The 17428-nt window shown below is 41.9% G+C and overlaps 1 protein-coding gene across 1 annotated transcript; it reads left to right on the plus strand.

The window, feature by feature from the left end:
* The first annotated feature begins 558 nt into the window (after positions 1–558).
* LOC147487283 (uncharacterized) lies at positions 559–1945 on the plus strand. The gene is made up of 2 exons (XM_086573998.1): positions 559–1062; positions 1163–1945. Exons 1-2 carry the CDS (start codon positions 559–561, stop codon positions 1943–1945), a joined length of 1287 nt encoding a protein of 428 aa, XP_086430124.1.
* The last annotated feature ends 15483 nt before the right edge of the window (positions 1946–17428 follow it).

Consider the following 17428-nt stretch of genomic DNA (forward strand, 5'->3'; position numbering starts at 1 on the left):
TAAGAATTGTGGGTAAGTTAGAAAAGTCGGTGTACTTCCAAAGTAAAACATTGCTGGATGCCGAGACCCGATATAACAGAGTCGAAAAGTATGCCTTGGCATTGGTTTTCTCTGTCCTGAAGTTGAAACCATACTTTGAAGCACACTCAGTAGTGGTAGTGACAAATCTTTCTTTAAAGCAAGCGTTAAAAGCAGAAAAATCTGGGAGGATGCTGAAATGGGTAGTAATGTTGAGTTCTTACGAGATACAGTATCAGATCAGGACAGCGGAGAAGGCGCAGGTGGTGGCAGAATTCTTAGCAGAGTTCTCAGCGGAGGATCCCACCTGGGGAGAAGAGATGATCATGGAGCCGGAGAAAATCATTGAGTAGGACTGGTTAGACCCTTGGGACCAGAGAAATGGGTGGAGAGTATTTGCCGATGGGTCAGCCACGGACGCTTGCAGTGGGATAGGAGTGGTATTGGTTACGCCAGAGAACAACAAAATGGTGTTAACCATGAAGTTAGGGCGGATCCAACAATGAGGCAGAGTATGAGGCGGTAATAGCGGGTATGAGAATGGCAGAGGATGTGGGGGTAAAAGAGTTGACGGTGTATTCGGACTCAAATTTGGCAGTGTGCCAGGCAAATGGGGGGTTTGCCGCGCGATGCCCACGGATGGTAAAATATTTGAAAGTACTGCAAAAGAGGGCCGCCAGGTTTGCAAAGATCAAGTTCGTACATCTAGGTCGCGGCGAGATCAGACATGCCGATGCCTTAGCATACGTGGCCGCTACAATTCCTGGGTCCGAAGAGAGAGTGATGAAAATAAAGCGATTGGAGAAACCTAGTACAAAGGAAGTGGAAGTGGAAGGGGCGGAGATATGTCAGGCCGAGGAGGAAGAGGGGAGTTGGATGAAGTCTATCAAGAGTTTTTTGTCTGGGAACGTGGTAACAGATAAAAAGGAGAAAAAGAGATTGGAGCAGACTTCTCGGAGGTACGTACTAATAGAAGGAGAGTTATATCGAAAGAATTTTAAGGGGCCTTTGTTGAAGTGTCTCGGGCCGAGGCTGGCCATAGAGGTGCTGGCGGATTTACATGGGGGAGACTGTGGAAGTCATTTGGCGGGCAGAACAACGGCGCACAGATTGGTAAACAACGGTGCACAGATTGGTAACGCAGGGCTACTTTTGGCCACACATGAAGAGGGATGCCGTGAACTATGCTAAGCGGTGTGATAAATGTCAGAGATTTGCCCAGATGATCTTTGCGCCAGCAGAACCACTACATAGTGTGTCTAGTCCGTGGCCCTTCGCGATGTGGGCAATGGATATAGTGGGTCCGCTGCCGATGGCTAGCGGCAAAAGGAGATTCATGTTAGCAGCCACATACTATTTTACCAAATGGATCGAGGCAATATCCCTACAACAGGTCAAGGAAGCACAAGTGATCAAATTCTTATGGGAGAACATCATCTGTAGATTTGGGTTGCCGTATATTATCATTGCGGACAATGGAACCCAGTTCACAGGATCCAAAGTGCAGGCATTCTTACAAGTGTACAAGGTGAAGCAAGGGTTCTCAGCTCCATACAATCCAGAAGGCAACAAGCAAGCAAAATCTTCTAACAAGACCATTATGAACAATCTCAAAAGAAAGCTAGAGGATAAGAAAGGCGCATGGGCAGATGAGCTGAATCATGTTCTCTGGGCCTATAGGACAATGTCTCAAACGTCAACTGGGGAAACTCCCTTCTCTTTAGCTTACGGAGTCGAGGCCGTGATCCCCTCGGAAATGGTGGTAGCCACAACGCGGACAAGAGCGGTGGAAACGGGACTGAATGAGAGCATACTGGCAGTAGATATGACTTTAGCAGAAGAGAGAAGGGACGCGGTGCGAATCAGACTAGAGGAGTATCACCGATGCCTTCAGAGACGGTATAACAAGAAAGTCAAGCCACGATAGTTCAGAATAGGGGATTCTATGCTGCGACGAGTGACACACAGTACCAAGAAAGAGAACGATGGAAAGCTGGGCCCGAACTGGGAGGGGCCCTATACGGTGGTCGACGTAGGAGGGGCTGTCACTTACAAGCTGCGGACAGCGGAGGGAAAAGTACTAGAAAAGCCGTGGAATGTGAGAATGTTGAAAAAATTCTACGTTTGAATGTAATGAAAATCCAGAACGACACACTGAAGCTGTTTGTAAATATATAATACAATGACACTTTTGGGAAGTAAATTTTGCCCTTATGCGTAAATTCAAGAATCATACTAAACACGGCTTGGGAGAAAGAGATATTGAAGGACGAGAGGTCCACATCAAATTAGAGCCGTGGATTAGGGAGAGCCATTTGCGGAAGAGAGGCATAAGCTACACCTGGGGGCAAAGAGAGAGGCCCAGCGGTCGGTGAAGCCACTCCAAAAGAGAGGCCGCGGGGGGGATGAGCCCTTCATGGACAAACTGTTCAAATCGTGTCTACGGCAGGTTGAGCTGCCCCAACGGACCTCATAGTCTATGAGTGCCTGTGAAGTGGAATGAGTCATTCGCGGATGAGAGGCCTGGGTCACACATGGGGGCAAGAAGAGAGAATGCTCCAGTGAGGACACCGACGAGTGGAGAGAGAGTAGAGATGGAAAGAGATGAATAGCAGCACTTCGAGCAAAACAATAATTAAAACAAAGAGACCACACATATAATGCGAGGAAATAAAACAGTTCCAAACAAAATAAGTACGCAATGGAAAAATAATAACGGCACACATAGTCGGATGAGTTAGTTACAAAACAACTAGCAAAACACCAAGATAGCCAACATGGGGGCTAGTCTAAGTTCGGTAGTAGGTCTTCAGTAAGGGTTGAATGTTCAAGAACACTCGAGGCATGGTCCGGAGAGGTGGCCTCACGTATAGGGTCTTCTGGCAGCGAATTGGGAGTAGCAACATCAACTGAGTCAGAAATAGTCAGGTCCGCGGCAACTGGGACCGTGACAACAGGGTCTTTTGACATGGGAGAGTGAGGTTTTTCTGGGAGGAGCCGGCCTTCCTTGATCAAGCGGGCATGTTCGTCAGAGAGCTTCTTGGCCATACGCTTATCAGTTTGAGCTTTGAAGCTTATTCGTAGCTGCTCCATGTCATTAGAAGGAGGGCGGTGGTACTTTCGGTATGTTGGAGAACAAGGGCTTCCCGCTGCTTGCTCAAGCGGTCATTCACTCTGTCCATAAAGTCTTGATGTGAAGCTTCTGTAGTCCTTAACTCATCCTCAGCTCGAAGTTTGGCCATGTTCGCGGCTGTCAGATCGGCTTGGAGGCGGGCACAGGTTGCCCTCAGTCCATTGGGACAGCCAACCTCATTCTCTAAAGATTCCAAGGTATTCAAGGAGGGGAAAAGGTTGCGGATCATGTAGGACATGTCCAAGCTCACCTAGTAACGAAGGAGCAATCAAAACAATGGATTGAACAGAGAGTGGAAGGTGGGGGAAGAGGGAGGTGCGATGGTATTCAAAGGTCCTAGTATCTGCATAAGCCAGGTCACGAGGGAGATGGGAACCATAGAACATGGCAGAGGCCACAGCTGGATTCTCCAGAGTAGAGTCCTCAACATTGATAGAACGGCCACACACCTTGAAGGTGGGGCAGAAAATTTCTGGAGCCGCGGACCCTGGGAGAGACCGAGCGGTTTCCTTGCCGGGGCGCTGCATCTGGGAAGTGGGGTGAGGCACCGGGGAAGGTCTTGCGGAAGGGTAGGATCTGCTGCACTTTAGTGGGGGCTCTTCAGATGATGGATCCGTGGACATGTGGGGGCCAGCTGATGCTGGGACAGTCTGAGAGGTGATGACCTCTGTCACTTCATCGTCAGAGTCACTGTCATATAACCTAATCTTGGTGATATCCATGGGGGAAGGCGGGGAGTCTGCAGGAGGGGAATTTGGAGGAATATATTGATTTTCCCAATCAGCAAGGGAGCGGAAGGAAGAGGGGGTATATCGGCAAGACTGAGAATGAAGGGCAGCAGTGAATTTTCTGACTATCTCTGCTAGGGCACGAGCACGAGCCTAGGCCTGGGACTTGGTTGTTTTATGAGTGAAGCCACGACTGTGAGACTTACTCTTGGGAGGATGAGACGCGGATGGGGGAGGAGGTGAAGGCCGAGGCTTCTGTTCTTTGGGGGGCGGTGGACGGTAGAACGGGGCAGAGTATTTACCCAAGGTATGCAGAGCAAGGTCTGTCAACAAGGGGGTTCCGTGGGAGGGATCTATGCCGAGAACATCAGCAGAGCCCAGGTTGCGAATCTGTTCAAAGACCGCGGACGTCACACCGGCATAAAAGCGGGATTTCGAGTCGGTCTTCCAACCTGTGTATTAGAGAAATAAAGATAATGAGTGAGTCCGCAGCACAATCGACATAAGAAAGAGATGTAGTTAATCGAACTCAACGCGAGACAGAAAAGTGAGATGATTGAGAGTCACTTCAGAGGGTATATCCGCGGACAGGAAATTACCGGAGACATACAGGGGGTAGTGGTGCCAAGTTTTGTCTGAGGTGGTGATTTTGAGAACAAAGGACTGTTTACCGGGACGGACACAGAAGGAGTGGTATCCCACGCTCACGTCTTTAGTGCTTTTGCGTATATAGTAATGAGAGATTATGTCGCGGAGGACTATTTGGGGCTCATAGTGGTGGTTATAATGGTTTGCGGCATACATGATACGTCAAAAATTTCCTATACCATGGCAAAGGGGAATGTTGAAGTGGTTGCATACTTTAACATCTAGTAGAGTGATAACCATAAAAAGATAAAGTTTACCTACGAAATGAACGATAAACTCAAAACGTAAGTAAAACTAAAACTTATTACGTGCCTATATTATCAAAGATTGTTCTACTCTCGATCTATTGAACAGATATAGTGGAGTAGGAAGTTCGTTCCACTCCTAGTCCTTCCGCATGCTGTGTTTTCTAGTCTAATTACTCTACTCTAAGTCTAATGAGAGATTTACTTAAATGGCAACTAGACTACGATGCAACTACCCACAAGATGCAACTAGTCGACTATTAGAACAATTATGGGAATGCTACGTCGATTCTATGATAAGGAGTTAGAGGGGGATTGATTCCACCTTAACTCGACTTAATCCTACTAACGACGAATCGTCATAATCCGAATTGAACTGCTTCGCAGAACAATCTGGTTACTCCTAATCCCTAATTACACATGACATTTCTACCAATTTATAACTAGCATGTGAACGATTACACCCATTCTCATGGTGAACTAATCATTTATAGAGTGGAAAGGAAATTATGAAGACTCTACGATAATTGGAATCAAGCTTTCATCAAGGCTTCTCAACCCCCTCAAATGGAGGTTTAGCCGAGAATCATCACACTATCATTCCCAATGGAATTCAAACAAGACATGATATAAAGATTTAAACTTTGCTTATTTAAACTCAATTGGAAACTAATCATGCAAGAATTAATTGAAACTAATAATGATAAGTAATTGAATCTAAGAATTGAAACTAAACAATTAATGGAAATGAAACTAGATTATCAAGAACACTATTTTATTAATCTAATGAATAATAAAACAATGATTCAAATACTAAATTAATAATCTACTTTTTCTAAAGTAATTAATTAAACATGAAACTAGATCTAAAACAAGATATGAAAAACTAATTAATGGAGGCTAACTAATCTAGGTCTAACTATCTACCATTAACGAAGAGTCAAGCTCTTGTTTTTATACTTTCAGATCCAAAAATCATACATGGGCTTGGAGCCATGTTTTGGGCCAGAGAATCAGGCCCAAAACCCAATTCTTTCAGTCCAAAAAGGCCTTTTCAGCTGCAGTTGGCTTCAATAGACTTTTCGTCCACTTCTGCTCCTCTGATTGGGTCAAAGCTTAGACCATTGGAAAGCTCTTTCTGAGCCGGTTGTTTTGACATAAGGTAGGCCCAATTCTGAGGTCTGAGTCAAACGATCTGACTTTGAAAGTTCTCACGACTTTGAGTCTTTGTTTTACGCCCAGCGTCGACTTTTCAGCTTTTGACTGGGCTTTACAAAGGCTTTGTCTTCTTGAATCTTGGCCTTTAATCACGGAATTCCTTAGCAACCGACCTTTGCTCCTTTATCTCGCTAAAGTGGCACATTTCTGCACATAATGGACTTTGAAGCCTGAAATGCATAAAAACACGTAATCAGTATTAACTCTTAATTATTACTCATATAATTGGTCTAAAAGTATGATTCTGGGGTTAAAATTACAGTTTTGGGCTCTTATCAAACCACCCCCAAACAACATTTTGCTTGTCCTCAAGCAAAGATGAGAAATTAGAATAAGTGACCAAAAATGGAGTTCTATCTACTCTTGTTTCGCTGAGTGCGATTGCATTGACCATATGCAACAAGGCCTTAAACCACTAGGAATTCCCTAGTGGACGAGTTATAGCCTCGTGAGAGTTTTCTAGTGAAGGTACTCACAAACTTCATCTATACTACAACGACTAAGAAATAAAACTATTGTTTCCTGATTCATGCTCTAGATTAATTATACCTCTCACTAGTAATGCATATAGAGTAATCAAGTCGAAACCTAAGCTAATATATGCATAATAATCAATCATCTATAATAAACATATATACAATGAGTAATACTATGAAATGTCTAGCAGGTTCGTTTATGAAACTCGGAATAGCGTCCTTAAGTAGGTTCTCACAATAATAGTCGAGATACAACACTCTGATTTTTCCACTCAAGTTTCTTTACTCCAGGTTAATGCGATGGGCACACTTTACCTTACAATCTCAATGACAACAAGGAAGCCGGAGTCGATCAAACACATCTGCCACTTACTATCACACTAACCTATTCCTAATTGAGCTAAAGGTCTTTATTAGGTGTTGCGGGGATTAGGAGATGGTTTAAGAAGGAAGAAAATGGATATTCAAAAAGGACAAGTCTGAGATAATAGAGTCTTCATACTATGTAACTAGAGAAAACCTTGTTATTTACTTTTGCTTCTACACTTTGTTTCCATCCTTAGCCATATATATTTTTTTCTTTGGCTTTTGACTCCTTTTATTCTATTTTTTTGGAGTTTTTATTTTATTTTTATTTTTATTTTTCTTTTCTTTGGATGGAAACTTCTTTTCTTTATTTTCTGAAGTAATTAACTAACTTTTGTTTACACATGTTTTTCTCTTCTTCTTTCTTCCTCATTCTATTCTCAGACTTATTCTAGATTGGGTAGGTTGATTTTTTATTTATTTTTTTTAGATTTGTTTTTGTAACAGGGTAAAGGATTTGTGGTTTATGAAAGGCTAAAGAAAGGCTCAGAGGGGCGACTAGCGGAAAATAATTCATAGGTTTGAATTTACGGCTATATCGATCCAAAGAGGGCCTAAATTCTCGCTTAGGATATGGTTTAGTGATCAAGCAAGTGGACGTGTGATTTCTCTATCCGGATTTTACTTCTCCCTTGTGTCATTTCTCAAATGTTTCACTCATATAAGGCTTTAGGCTATATTCTCCACGGGATTTGTAGAATAAGTACTCTAGCCTAGATTTCAAACTTCTTGCTAACAAATCATCGATACTCATGTAATATATTTATAGATAGATGCAAAGATTATTACTTACATATTAACCTAAGTTTCTAAAAATTATTCTAATGCAAAAGCTACGTGAGACTTCTAGATTATTAAGAGCATAGAGAAGGAAAACAATACCAATATTCCTAAGTGTATAGCATGAACTTATTTATTTATATTTTTGAATTTTTGAAATTTTAACTAGAAAACAAGTGCATATTATACCTATCTATATCCTAACCGATGCCTTAATTACACGTGTTTCTATGCCCCCCCCCAAACAAGAAGCATGCTTTGTCCTCAAAGCATTTAAATAAAGAGGGTAGGAAAAATACCATTGAAGCGCGTGAAATTCAGGAACATCTGCAAAACAAGGTTAGAACGTACTAATATAGGAAATAAAAAAACTGACGCAACTCTATAAGAGTTCCACCCATTATGAGGTTGTTAACAAGAATCAAATTGCTTGGGACATAAGCAGACACTAAGTAAAATTAAAACTTACCTTATCTCCCGCTTTATTCATCATCCTCCTCATCATCTTCTATAAAGAAGTGAGGTTCCTTCGTGTCCTGCCATGCCATGATAATTTGCTAGGCTTCCCACCATTTATCATCTATTATTGCTAACCTATTAAGCACTACTAGGTCTGACGGGGTGTAGGGTGCAACCTGATGAGGTTGTATCCTCCACCCTTGCCAAGTCATTGCACGGAAAGATCGAATAATACTATTGGTGGGTCGTGCGATTAATAATGCCGTAATCCAATCCGTGAAACGTGTATAAAAAACAGGAAAGAAACATAGCATAATACGGGAAATTAGAACAGGCATAAGAAGGTACTTATGCCTCATGCTATGGGCTCGAGCTAAACTAGACATCAAGGTTCTAGGAAGGTCATGGCACATACATCCCGTGGCTAAAGCAAGGAAGACACTGCAAGTGGCATCATTCACAGAAGAAAAATGCCATTCCCCAAAAATGTTTAGCATGATCCAAAACATAACAGTGCCTATGTTCATGGATAGGCTACCAAAAGCGACGTTATAGTCCCCTTGGTCCTCGATATGGAAAATGCCTGCCCCATACGACTCATGCAAAAACTCATAAGTGTAGACATACATATTATCTACCCAATAGCACCATGGGTCTTGTATTTCGACGGGCATAGCAAGTCCAAGAACAAAAGCTAGCAAGAACCTGGTAATTTCCATTGGTTCATCATCAATGTTGATGGAGAACACTTGTTCTCCATCTGGTCTCTCAAAGAAAATGCAGTTATCGTAAAAATAAGATGCTAGTGTTGGAGAGTAAAGTTCAGCGAAAGTCTTACCATAAGCGTTCCCCAAACCCACGATGTGACCGCCTCAAAACCAAGCACCATAAGTAGTGCTTTGGAACAAATCTTCGAAAAGACTGTGCTCGTATTATTGTAGGAGATGTCATCTCAAAACGATGCTCGAACAGCTGCAAATGATCCGGGAACAACCCACGAAAAACTGGAAATTTTTATGTTTACGGAGGTCGTAGCGAGTCGCGCTCCACTTGCGCGGCGCGCCTCGATGATTTTGGAGTTCCAGTGTTTGGCCTTGAAGCTCACCCTTAAAATCTTGGTGTGCGCTCTGTACAAAATTCGACAAATGTGTAGAGGCGTGAGTGCGCCTCTCTCGGAAGCGAAGTGCCTCGAGGTGTTTTACCGTGAAAAATGAGACGAAACGTGGGAAACGTGGGAGTGAAAGGTGAGTGATAGAAGTTAGGTGTAGTGTGGGTTGTGAGTGTAGAATGAATGAAGTTTTTATAGGTTTTAAATTGCTAAAACGGATCGGGAAATTGCCAAAAAGTTTTTACGGTAGTTTCCGGAAATACTAAAATTTTCAAACCCGAAAACAGAAACAACTCATATTCTTGATTCTAAAACAACCCTAGTATCTTTTAGGTTGAATTTAGGATAGAATCTACCTATTTTATCGAGATTTCATTCTACCATGATATTTATTCATAGATATGCCTAATCGGCCATATTCTCACCCTGACTCCGCAATAACTTCTTAAACGAGGGTCATATAAAAATCATGCTGGAATAGATAACACCACCCCCAAACAATTTGGGAAGGTGGGATCAATATTAAACAACCACGCACAATGAAAATAATGACATTATATTAAAATTGGCATTAAATGCCCTTTTACTACAAAATCCAAATTACGGAATTAAAACTTACATTAAAATAGCTAACAATAATAAAACTACAAATAAAAAACATCAAACTATACTATCCCTAAACACTTCGGTAGTTGTAGCGGAGGGCACACGCTCAGGAGATGGATCCTGAGCTCCTGATGGGCCATCACCATTCGTCTTTCGGTGACGACGCTCGTGTCTCGATTCTGTATCCTCAGAAGGAGAATCCCCGTGAGGTGGGAAGCGTGCAAGCATATCGGCCCGGAACTGGCGCTGAGCTTCTAGCTCAGTCCTCATCTGTTCCCACTGCTCATCCTCCCGCTGGGTACGGATCTCGAAGTTATGGTGGATAGTAGCCTGTCGAGTTTGGAGGTCTTCGCAGATAGTGTTGAGTGAACGCATGCCACGATGAATCACAGCCATGCATTCTGCATCTGACCAACACCTCTCCAAGGCATCAGCATCAAAACAAGTCAAATCCTCCTCATCCTCCGAGTCATTCTCATTTCCACCATCCTCCTCGTCCTCTACCCTATCCTCAGGCAACCTCCAAACTGGTTGGACACAATCCTTATAGATACGAGGATTTCGATGTAGGGTGAGGTAAATCCTATCAGACGCCGGAGCTGCTCTCAACTTTAGCATGATCTTGGTTATCAAAACAGGAAGAGGTGCAATAGACTTCCCTACTCCCCTAATCATGTTAAGCAAAAACTCCAAGATACAGAACTCGTACTTCTGCTCCTGGAGTATCCATAAAATGTGGAGGCAGTTCAGACCGATGTCGCCGACCTTCTCCTTCCCTAGGACGTTCCGACCAATCCACTGAGCTGCAGCCAGCTGGTTGGTTCGGGGGATGCCTGGCGAACACAATGCGAGCTCGCATTGTAGTTCCCTTCGGTAATTGTCACGTTCATCAACGGCTCTACCCCATTATATTGGGACTCCTGTAATGTGGCATCCAGATGGATTCTAGGTGGAATGCCTAGAATCTCAGCCAACAACCCAACAGTTACTTCCTTCCTCCTCTTCGCCACCATAACAAAAATTCTACTCCCCTCTAACTCCCTCGTGTTGTAAAACCGTCGGACTAAGTCTGCGTGGTAAAAGGCTTCGGTCGAGTACCACAAGCTATTCCAGTCTCTACTAATCATTTCGTCACTGTAAAACGGCGCGAAGTGGTCACCAGTAAATGCTTGCTCCGGAAAAATTCGACGTTGTTGAGCCATTGGAGTTTGAACTGATTTGGGGTTTGTAGAAGGTGTAGGAAGCAATGAGGAACAACCTCACTGGAACAACAATGGTGGTGGTGCGGTGGTGGATCGGCAGTTCAATTTTTTTTTTTTTTTTTTTTTGTTGGTTTTTGATGATTTAAATTGGTGAAGGTGGTGGTGGAAAGATTTTAGATTAGATTGGAAGTTGATTTGAACTGTGGGGGTGGGTTAATTTGGTTTTCTTTTAATTTTATTTTTTAGGTTTGGGTTTGAAGGTTTTTGGTCGTTAATGGTGGTTTGGAAGTGGAGAACGCGACTGTTGGTGTGAAGGTAAGGGGCGCAGGTGCGCGCGGGTTGGGCCCAAGCCCAATTCGAAATTTTCGAAATTTTCGATTTTTCGCGCAACTTCAAACTAATATTGCCGCTTCGTTACCGGTCCGATTTTTGCGAATGAGATATGGAAATGATCAGGAGAGAATTTCCAATCCAATGATCCATAAAACACTCTATTCCGACCGTGGATGACATATTAGAGAGTGGAAAACGCCTCGGAGTGCGTGCATGACGTATGTTATGCGAACGAATGAACTCTAAATTCATAGATTATGTCAACCCGAATCGAAATACAATTAAACAGCCTAAACAACTCGAATGGGACATAAAACATTCTAGGACGGAAACACGAACACCCCACCCCCAAACAAATTTTTTACAACAAAGTTTAGAAAATTTGTTTTTTAAGTGGGTCTTTTAAAATCAGATTCTCGAGACTTCTTAGATTACTATGTTTATTCTTTAATATATATATATTTACTTTTATAAGGAAAAACAATAAGCAAGAAAGACATAATTCACCCCATAGAGAAACATGACTCAAAAATCCGAGAAAACATGCAAGAGTGGAAAACGTGAATTATGTTAAACGTGGACTTAGGATCTGGTACTTACAGCCACACACTCCATAGGGAGGGCTCAGTTACCTTAATGGTGCACTCACCAATATATGGAAATGAAAGGAAATGCACCAAACATAAAAAAAAATGAGTCATTTATAGTCAGATACTCGAGACTTTATCTAAACATATGTATGAACATGCATTTTATCATAAATCAACAACCAAAATAGTTGGGGATCATTCCATAAATAAATATCACAGAAAACATATCCAAACACAATCAAGCACCAAGATTTCCTATGACGCAACCTAGTGAACTGAAAGCGAAGTCGGATAACCCTATAACGTAACTTAGCATGCACCTTCTTTTTCATTTTTGAACGAGAGGGTGTCCTAGTGAATAAGTGTGGAAAGTGAATGGTTGTGGAAGATATGGTGGATATGGATAAGTTGTAGAAGGAAAGCATGTAAACAATGAGGATGTGGGTTTAGCACAAAACTCATTCATGGTGTAGTTAGGGACTGTCTCAAGTCTGAAAATGAAGGTGTCAAATGCTTTGTTCTTCTGAAGTATTTGTTTACTAGGCGGATTTAAAAAATTATGAAGCACAGGAGAAACAAAAGGATCGAGTGCAAACTCGAGATCCCTTTGAAAGGGTGGAAGGAGGGGAGTCGAGGTGGATCTTGTGCAAAGTAGTTCTTGATAGGGTGAATCATCACCTGCTCTAAGAAACTCCTCGAAATCCTTATCTAGATTGCTCATATCCACATTACTATGGTAGTCCTCAATATCTTTGAGAAAGTCATCTATCTCGTCCTCATCCATAATATGTGTATCGACTAGTGTAGGGATGAAAATGTTGGAGTCTAAACTTCCAAAGGAAATAAATTTGGGCATATGATTATCAGGGAACGTGTTGTTGAAATAATCTCGAGCGAAGCTCTCGATCATGCTAACCTCTCCATCCATAGACGAATCGGGTAAATGTGTCTTTGTTTTAAAAACATTTACTTCAACAGCAAGATGGCCAAAGGACATGGACATTGAACCATCGCGACAATTAATGAGCGCATTGGCAGTTGCCGGAAAGGGCGCCCTAAGATGATCTGACAGAGTCGTTAGCGACTTTCGTATCGAGGATGACAAAATCACCGGATAGTAGAAATCCGAACTTTTACCAAAGCACATTTTCGACCACACCTTTAGGATACTTAATAAACCGATCAACTAATTGCAACGTCATTTTAGTGGGTTGCATCTCGCCTAGACCTATTTGTCTATACAAATAAAATGGGAGTAAGTTAACACTAGCCCCCGTGTCTAATAACGCGTCGTCGTATATAGGAATCTCCTAAGGTGCATTGTGCAATGGGGATCTACCGGGGTCCTTGTACTTAACAATTCCATTATGTTCGATAGAGTTGGGAATTGTTCTCGTTAAAAAAGTCTTTTTGGTATATTGGTCTTACGCCTAGTAGTACACAAACTCCTTAAGAAACTTAGCATAGTGTGGTAGCTTTTTTTAATAGCTTCGAGGAAGGGAAGGTTTATAGTTAGATTCTTGAAAACGTCCCTAATCTCCTCATAATTTGTATCACTAGTTAACATGGCTAATTTTTGTGGAAAACGGTGGTTTCGTCTATATTTAACAATGGTATTACGGATGTTTAACCTTGGCTTTCTGTTTCTTAGGTTGTGTTGTAACTGGTACCTCTACAAAGGGTAGGCTCTTGGTTTCTATTTGGTATCTAGTAAAATAGCGGTGTAGGGGACTCTTGGTGGGAGTAACTATAGGCATAGTTACTTTGTTATCAACCACTCTGCCCGAAGGAGAGTGGTGATGGCATTTAGCTCACCTACATTTTCATATTCATTACTAGTATTATCGGTGACCTCGAAGGCTGTGTTTGTTGTTTTAGGATTAGGTATTGCGTGACCTGGAAACACACCTATGGGTTGGGCTTTATCTTGGGCCAACTGTTGGCTTAAATTATTATCGGATTGTAGAAGTTGTTGGTTAGATTGAGCCATGGTTTGGAAAAGTTTTTGGCTCACTTGTATGAAGGTGTCAAGACGATCCGGTTGTGTGGGTGTAGTAGTCACGAGTGGTGTGACTGGAACTATCTCGCATGAATTATTTATGGGCGGATTTTGATAGTTATTATTTACTGGAACGATACCTCTATTAGTGTTATAATTATTATAACTACCTCGACCTTGTGCTTGACCTTGTCGAGGTTGCAATTGGTTGTTATAATTATTATAATTACCCTGACCTTGTCCTTGTCGTGGTGGAGCTTGGATAAAACTGTGCGTTGGCCTAACTTATTGATTATTGTACCCTGGAGGTGTGCCGTGTTGGTTATTTCTCCAACCGAAGTTGGGATTTTGTCTCCAAGGGTTAGGTTCACTATTAATGGAACAAGCCCGCTCATAGGCTATAGGACGATGGAAGTCGGGATGCTCGGGGCTCCAAATGAAACTACATGGATTTGAATTTACATTCATGACGGGGATAGGCTTTTGTTGAACAGAAATGGCCTCTACCTTTTTAGTGAGTGATTCGATTAGAGTTTTAAGCTTGGGATCGTGTTTAATTTCAAACATATCGGCGGCCTTAACTATATTAGAAGAACTAGCGGAGCGGTGGATATCATCACTACCCCTCCAGTTGTTATTTCGCTTAGTTTGATCCTCTAAAAATTTATAAGCCTCCGAGGCTCCTTTGCTTAAGAAACTACCCCCATTCATTATGTCGAGGACTTCTTTATGGTGGTGTAGAAGTCCTTTGAAAAAGGCACGAACTAACGTGTCTTTCTCTAGGTTATGATGTGGACACTCTATAAGGAGATCGGTGAAACGATTCCAAGCCTCTGAAAATGATTCATGAGGATTTTGTCAAAAGAAATGAATCTTGGAAAGCATCTCATCCGTCTTTAGGGGTGGGTAAAAATGTTCCATAAACAGCTGAACAAGTTTAGCCCACGAGTCCACAGAATTAGGCGTTTGGGCAGTTTAACCAAGACGCCTTTTATCGGCTAAGGTGAAAGGGAATACCCTCGGTTTAATTTGTTCCGCACCAACCGTAGGGATGGTGGAATGTTGTTATGACTTGTTCAATCCTACGCGTGTCTTTGATAAGGTTTTTCATGGTCTAAACCATGAAAAACGGGTAACAAATTAAAATATTTGGGGGATTCGAAATCCCCACCGGTCTGCTAGAACGATGCAAGATTTGGGGCTATCGCTCAAGGCTTTGTAGAAGTCCGAGAGAGGAGTCTCTCCTTCTTCAGGCATTATATCAGGTGGTGTGTGTGAAATAGTAGCTAGAGGTGTAGTGAGTGGTATACTAGATAGGCGTGCTTGTTGATGTTGCCGTGTAATTATGTTAGGTGTTTTTGTTCGACCAGACCTTAATCTCATACAAGGTTAAGACCAAACTTAACTAAACACGACAACCTCCAAACAATCCTGATATACTAGTATAAACCTCTAACAGGAGATGTGAGGTATGGAAGAAAGGAATACCTGATTGCGTCCTTGCTTCGCTTATGAATAGCGTCTTGTTTACGCGTGTCCAGTGTATATAACAAGTTTTAACACTGAAAAACTTGAAAAATCGAAGTTCGAATCAAACCTGTGGAAATCCGGCAAAATTCAGCTTAGGGCGCGGGTCGCACTCAGCTTCCAGTACTTTAGTGCAGGTCGCGCTCCTTTGGGGCGCAGGTGCGCTCCGTGCATTTTTTTTTTTCTTTTTCCGAGGAAGTTTAATGCTGAAAAAGACAACCACAGTTAGAATCGAACAAGGGTGGGTGGGTGAAATGGGACTTTAAGAAGAGTACTTATACTACGAAAACAATGCGGAAGTGAAACTAAGATGGCAGCGGCGCCATTTGATAAAACATAAAAAGATAAAGTTTACCTACGAAATGAACGATAAACTCAAAATGTAAGTAAAACTAAAACTTATTACGTGCCTATATTATCAAAGATTGTTCTACTCTCGATCTATTGAACAGATATAGTGGAGTAGGAAGTTCGTTCCACTCCTAGTCCTTCCGCATGCTGTGTTTTCTAGTCTAATTACTCTACTCTAAGTCTAATGAGAGATTTACGAAATGGCAACTAGACTACGATGCAACTACCCACAAGATGCAACTAGTCGACTATTAGAACAACTATGGGAATGATATGTCGATTCTATGATAAGGAGTTAGAGGGGAATTGATTCCACCTTAACTCGACTTAATCCTACTAACGACGAATCGTCGTAATCCGAATTGAATCGCTTCCAGCAACAATGCAGTTACTCCTAATCCCTAATTACACATGACATTTCTACCAATTCATAACTAGCATGTGAACGATTACACCCATTCTCATGGTGAACTAATCATTTCTAGAGTGGAAAGAAAATTACGGCGACTTCTACGATAAATCGAATCAAGCTTTCATCAAGGCTTCTCAACCCCTCAAATGGAGGTTTAGCCGAGAATCATCATCGCTTATCATTCCCAATGGAATTCAAACAAGACATGATATAAAGATTTGAACTTTGCTTATTTAAACTCAATTGGAAACTAATCATGCAAGAATTAATTGAAACTAATAATGACAAGTAATTGAATCTAAGAATTGAAACTAAACAATTAATGGAAATGAAACTAGATTATCAAGAACAGTATTTTATTAATCTAATGAATAATAAAACAATGATTCAAATACTAAATTAATAATCTACTTTGTTCTAAAGTAATTAATTAAACATGAAACTAGATCTAAAACAAGATATGAAAAACAAATTAATGGCGGCTAACTAATCTAGGTCTAACTATCTACCATTAACAAAGAGTCAAGCTCTTGTTTTTATACTTTCAGATCCAAAAATCATGCATGGGCTTGGAGCCATGTTTTGGGCCAGAGAATCAGGCCCAAAACCCAATTCTTTCAGTCCAAAAAGGCCTCTTCAGCTGCAGTTGGCTTCAACAGACTTTTTGTCCACTTTTGCTCCTCTGATTGGGTCAAGTCTTAGACCATTGGAAATATCTTTCCGAGCCGGTCGTTTTGACATATGGTAGGCCCAATTCCGAGGTCTGAGTCCAAAGATACGGCCTTCGGAAGTTCTCCTGACTTTGAGTGCTGTTTTTGCCCACGTCGACTTTTCAGCTTTTGACCGGGCTTTACAAAGGCTTTGTCTTCTTGAATCTTGGCCTTTAATCACGAAACTCCTTAACAACTGACCTGTGCTCCTTTATCTTGCTAAAGTGGCACATTTCTGCACATAATGGACTTTGAAGCCTGGAATGCATCAAAACACGTAATCAGTATTTACTTTTAATTATTACTCACATAATTGGTCTAAAAGTATGACTGTTACAGGGTTAAAACTACAGTTTTGGGCTCTTATCATAGAGACAGCGGCAGCCGCAAGCCAGAGACAATTTGACCAACCATGGCCACGAGACATCCAGGTCTGGGGGGAACCAAATGGGGAAAGTGAGTCACGTCAGGCACGTGCTCAAGGAGGATATCGTCTAGAATGCCATAGCCAACCCTAAT

Source organism: Coptis chinensis, chromosome 7, assembly GCF_015680905.1.
Source record: "Coptis chinensis isolate HL-2020 chromosome 7, ASM1568090v1, whole genome shotgun sequence".
Lineage (NCBI taxonomy): Eukaryota > Viridiplantae > Streptophyta > Magnoliopsida > Ranunculales > Ranunculaceae > Coptis > Coptis chinensis.

What these genes read in the sequence shown, in the direction of transcription:
- LOC147487283 (XM_086573998.1), top strand. Translation starts at nt 559, where the DNA reads ATGGCAGAGGATGTGGGGGTAAAAGAGTTGACGGTGTATTCGGACTCA. An exon ending in GGCCGAGGCTGGCCATAGAG is followed by an intron (nt 1,063 to 1,162) that starts GTGCTGGCGGAT and finishes TTGGTAACGCAG; the next exon opens with GGCTACTTTTGGCCACACAT.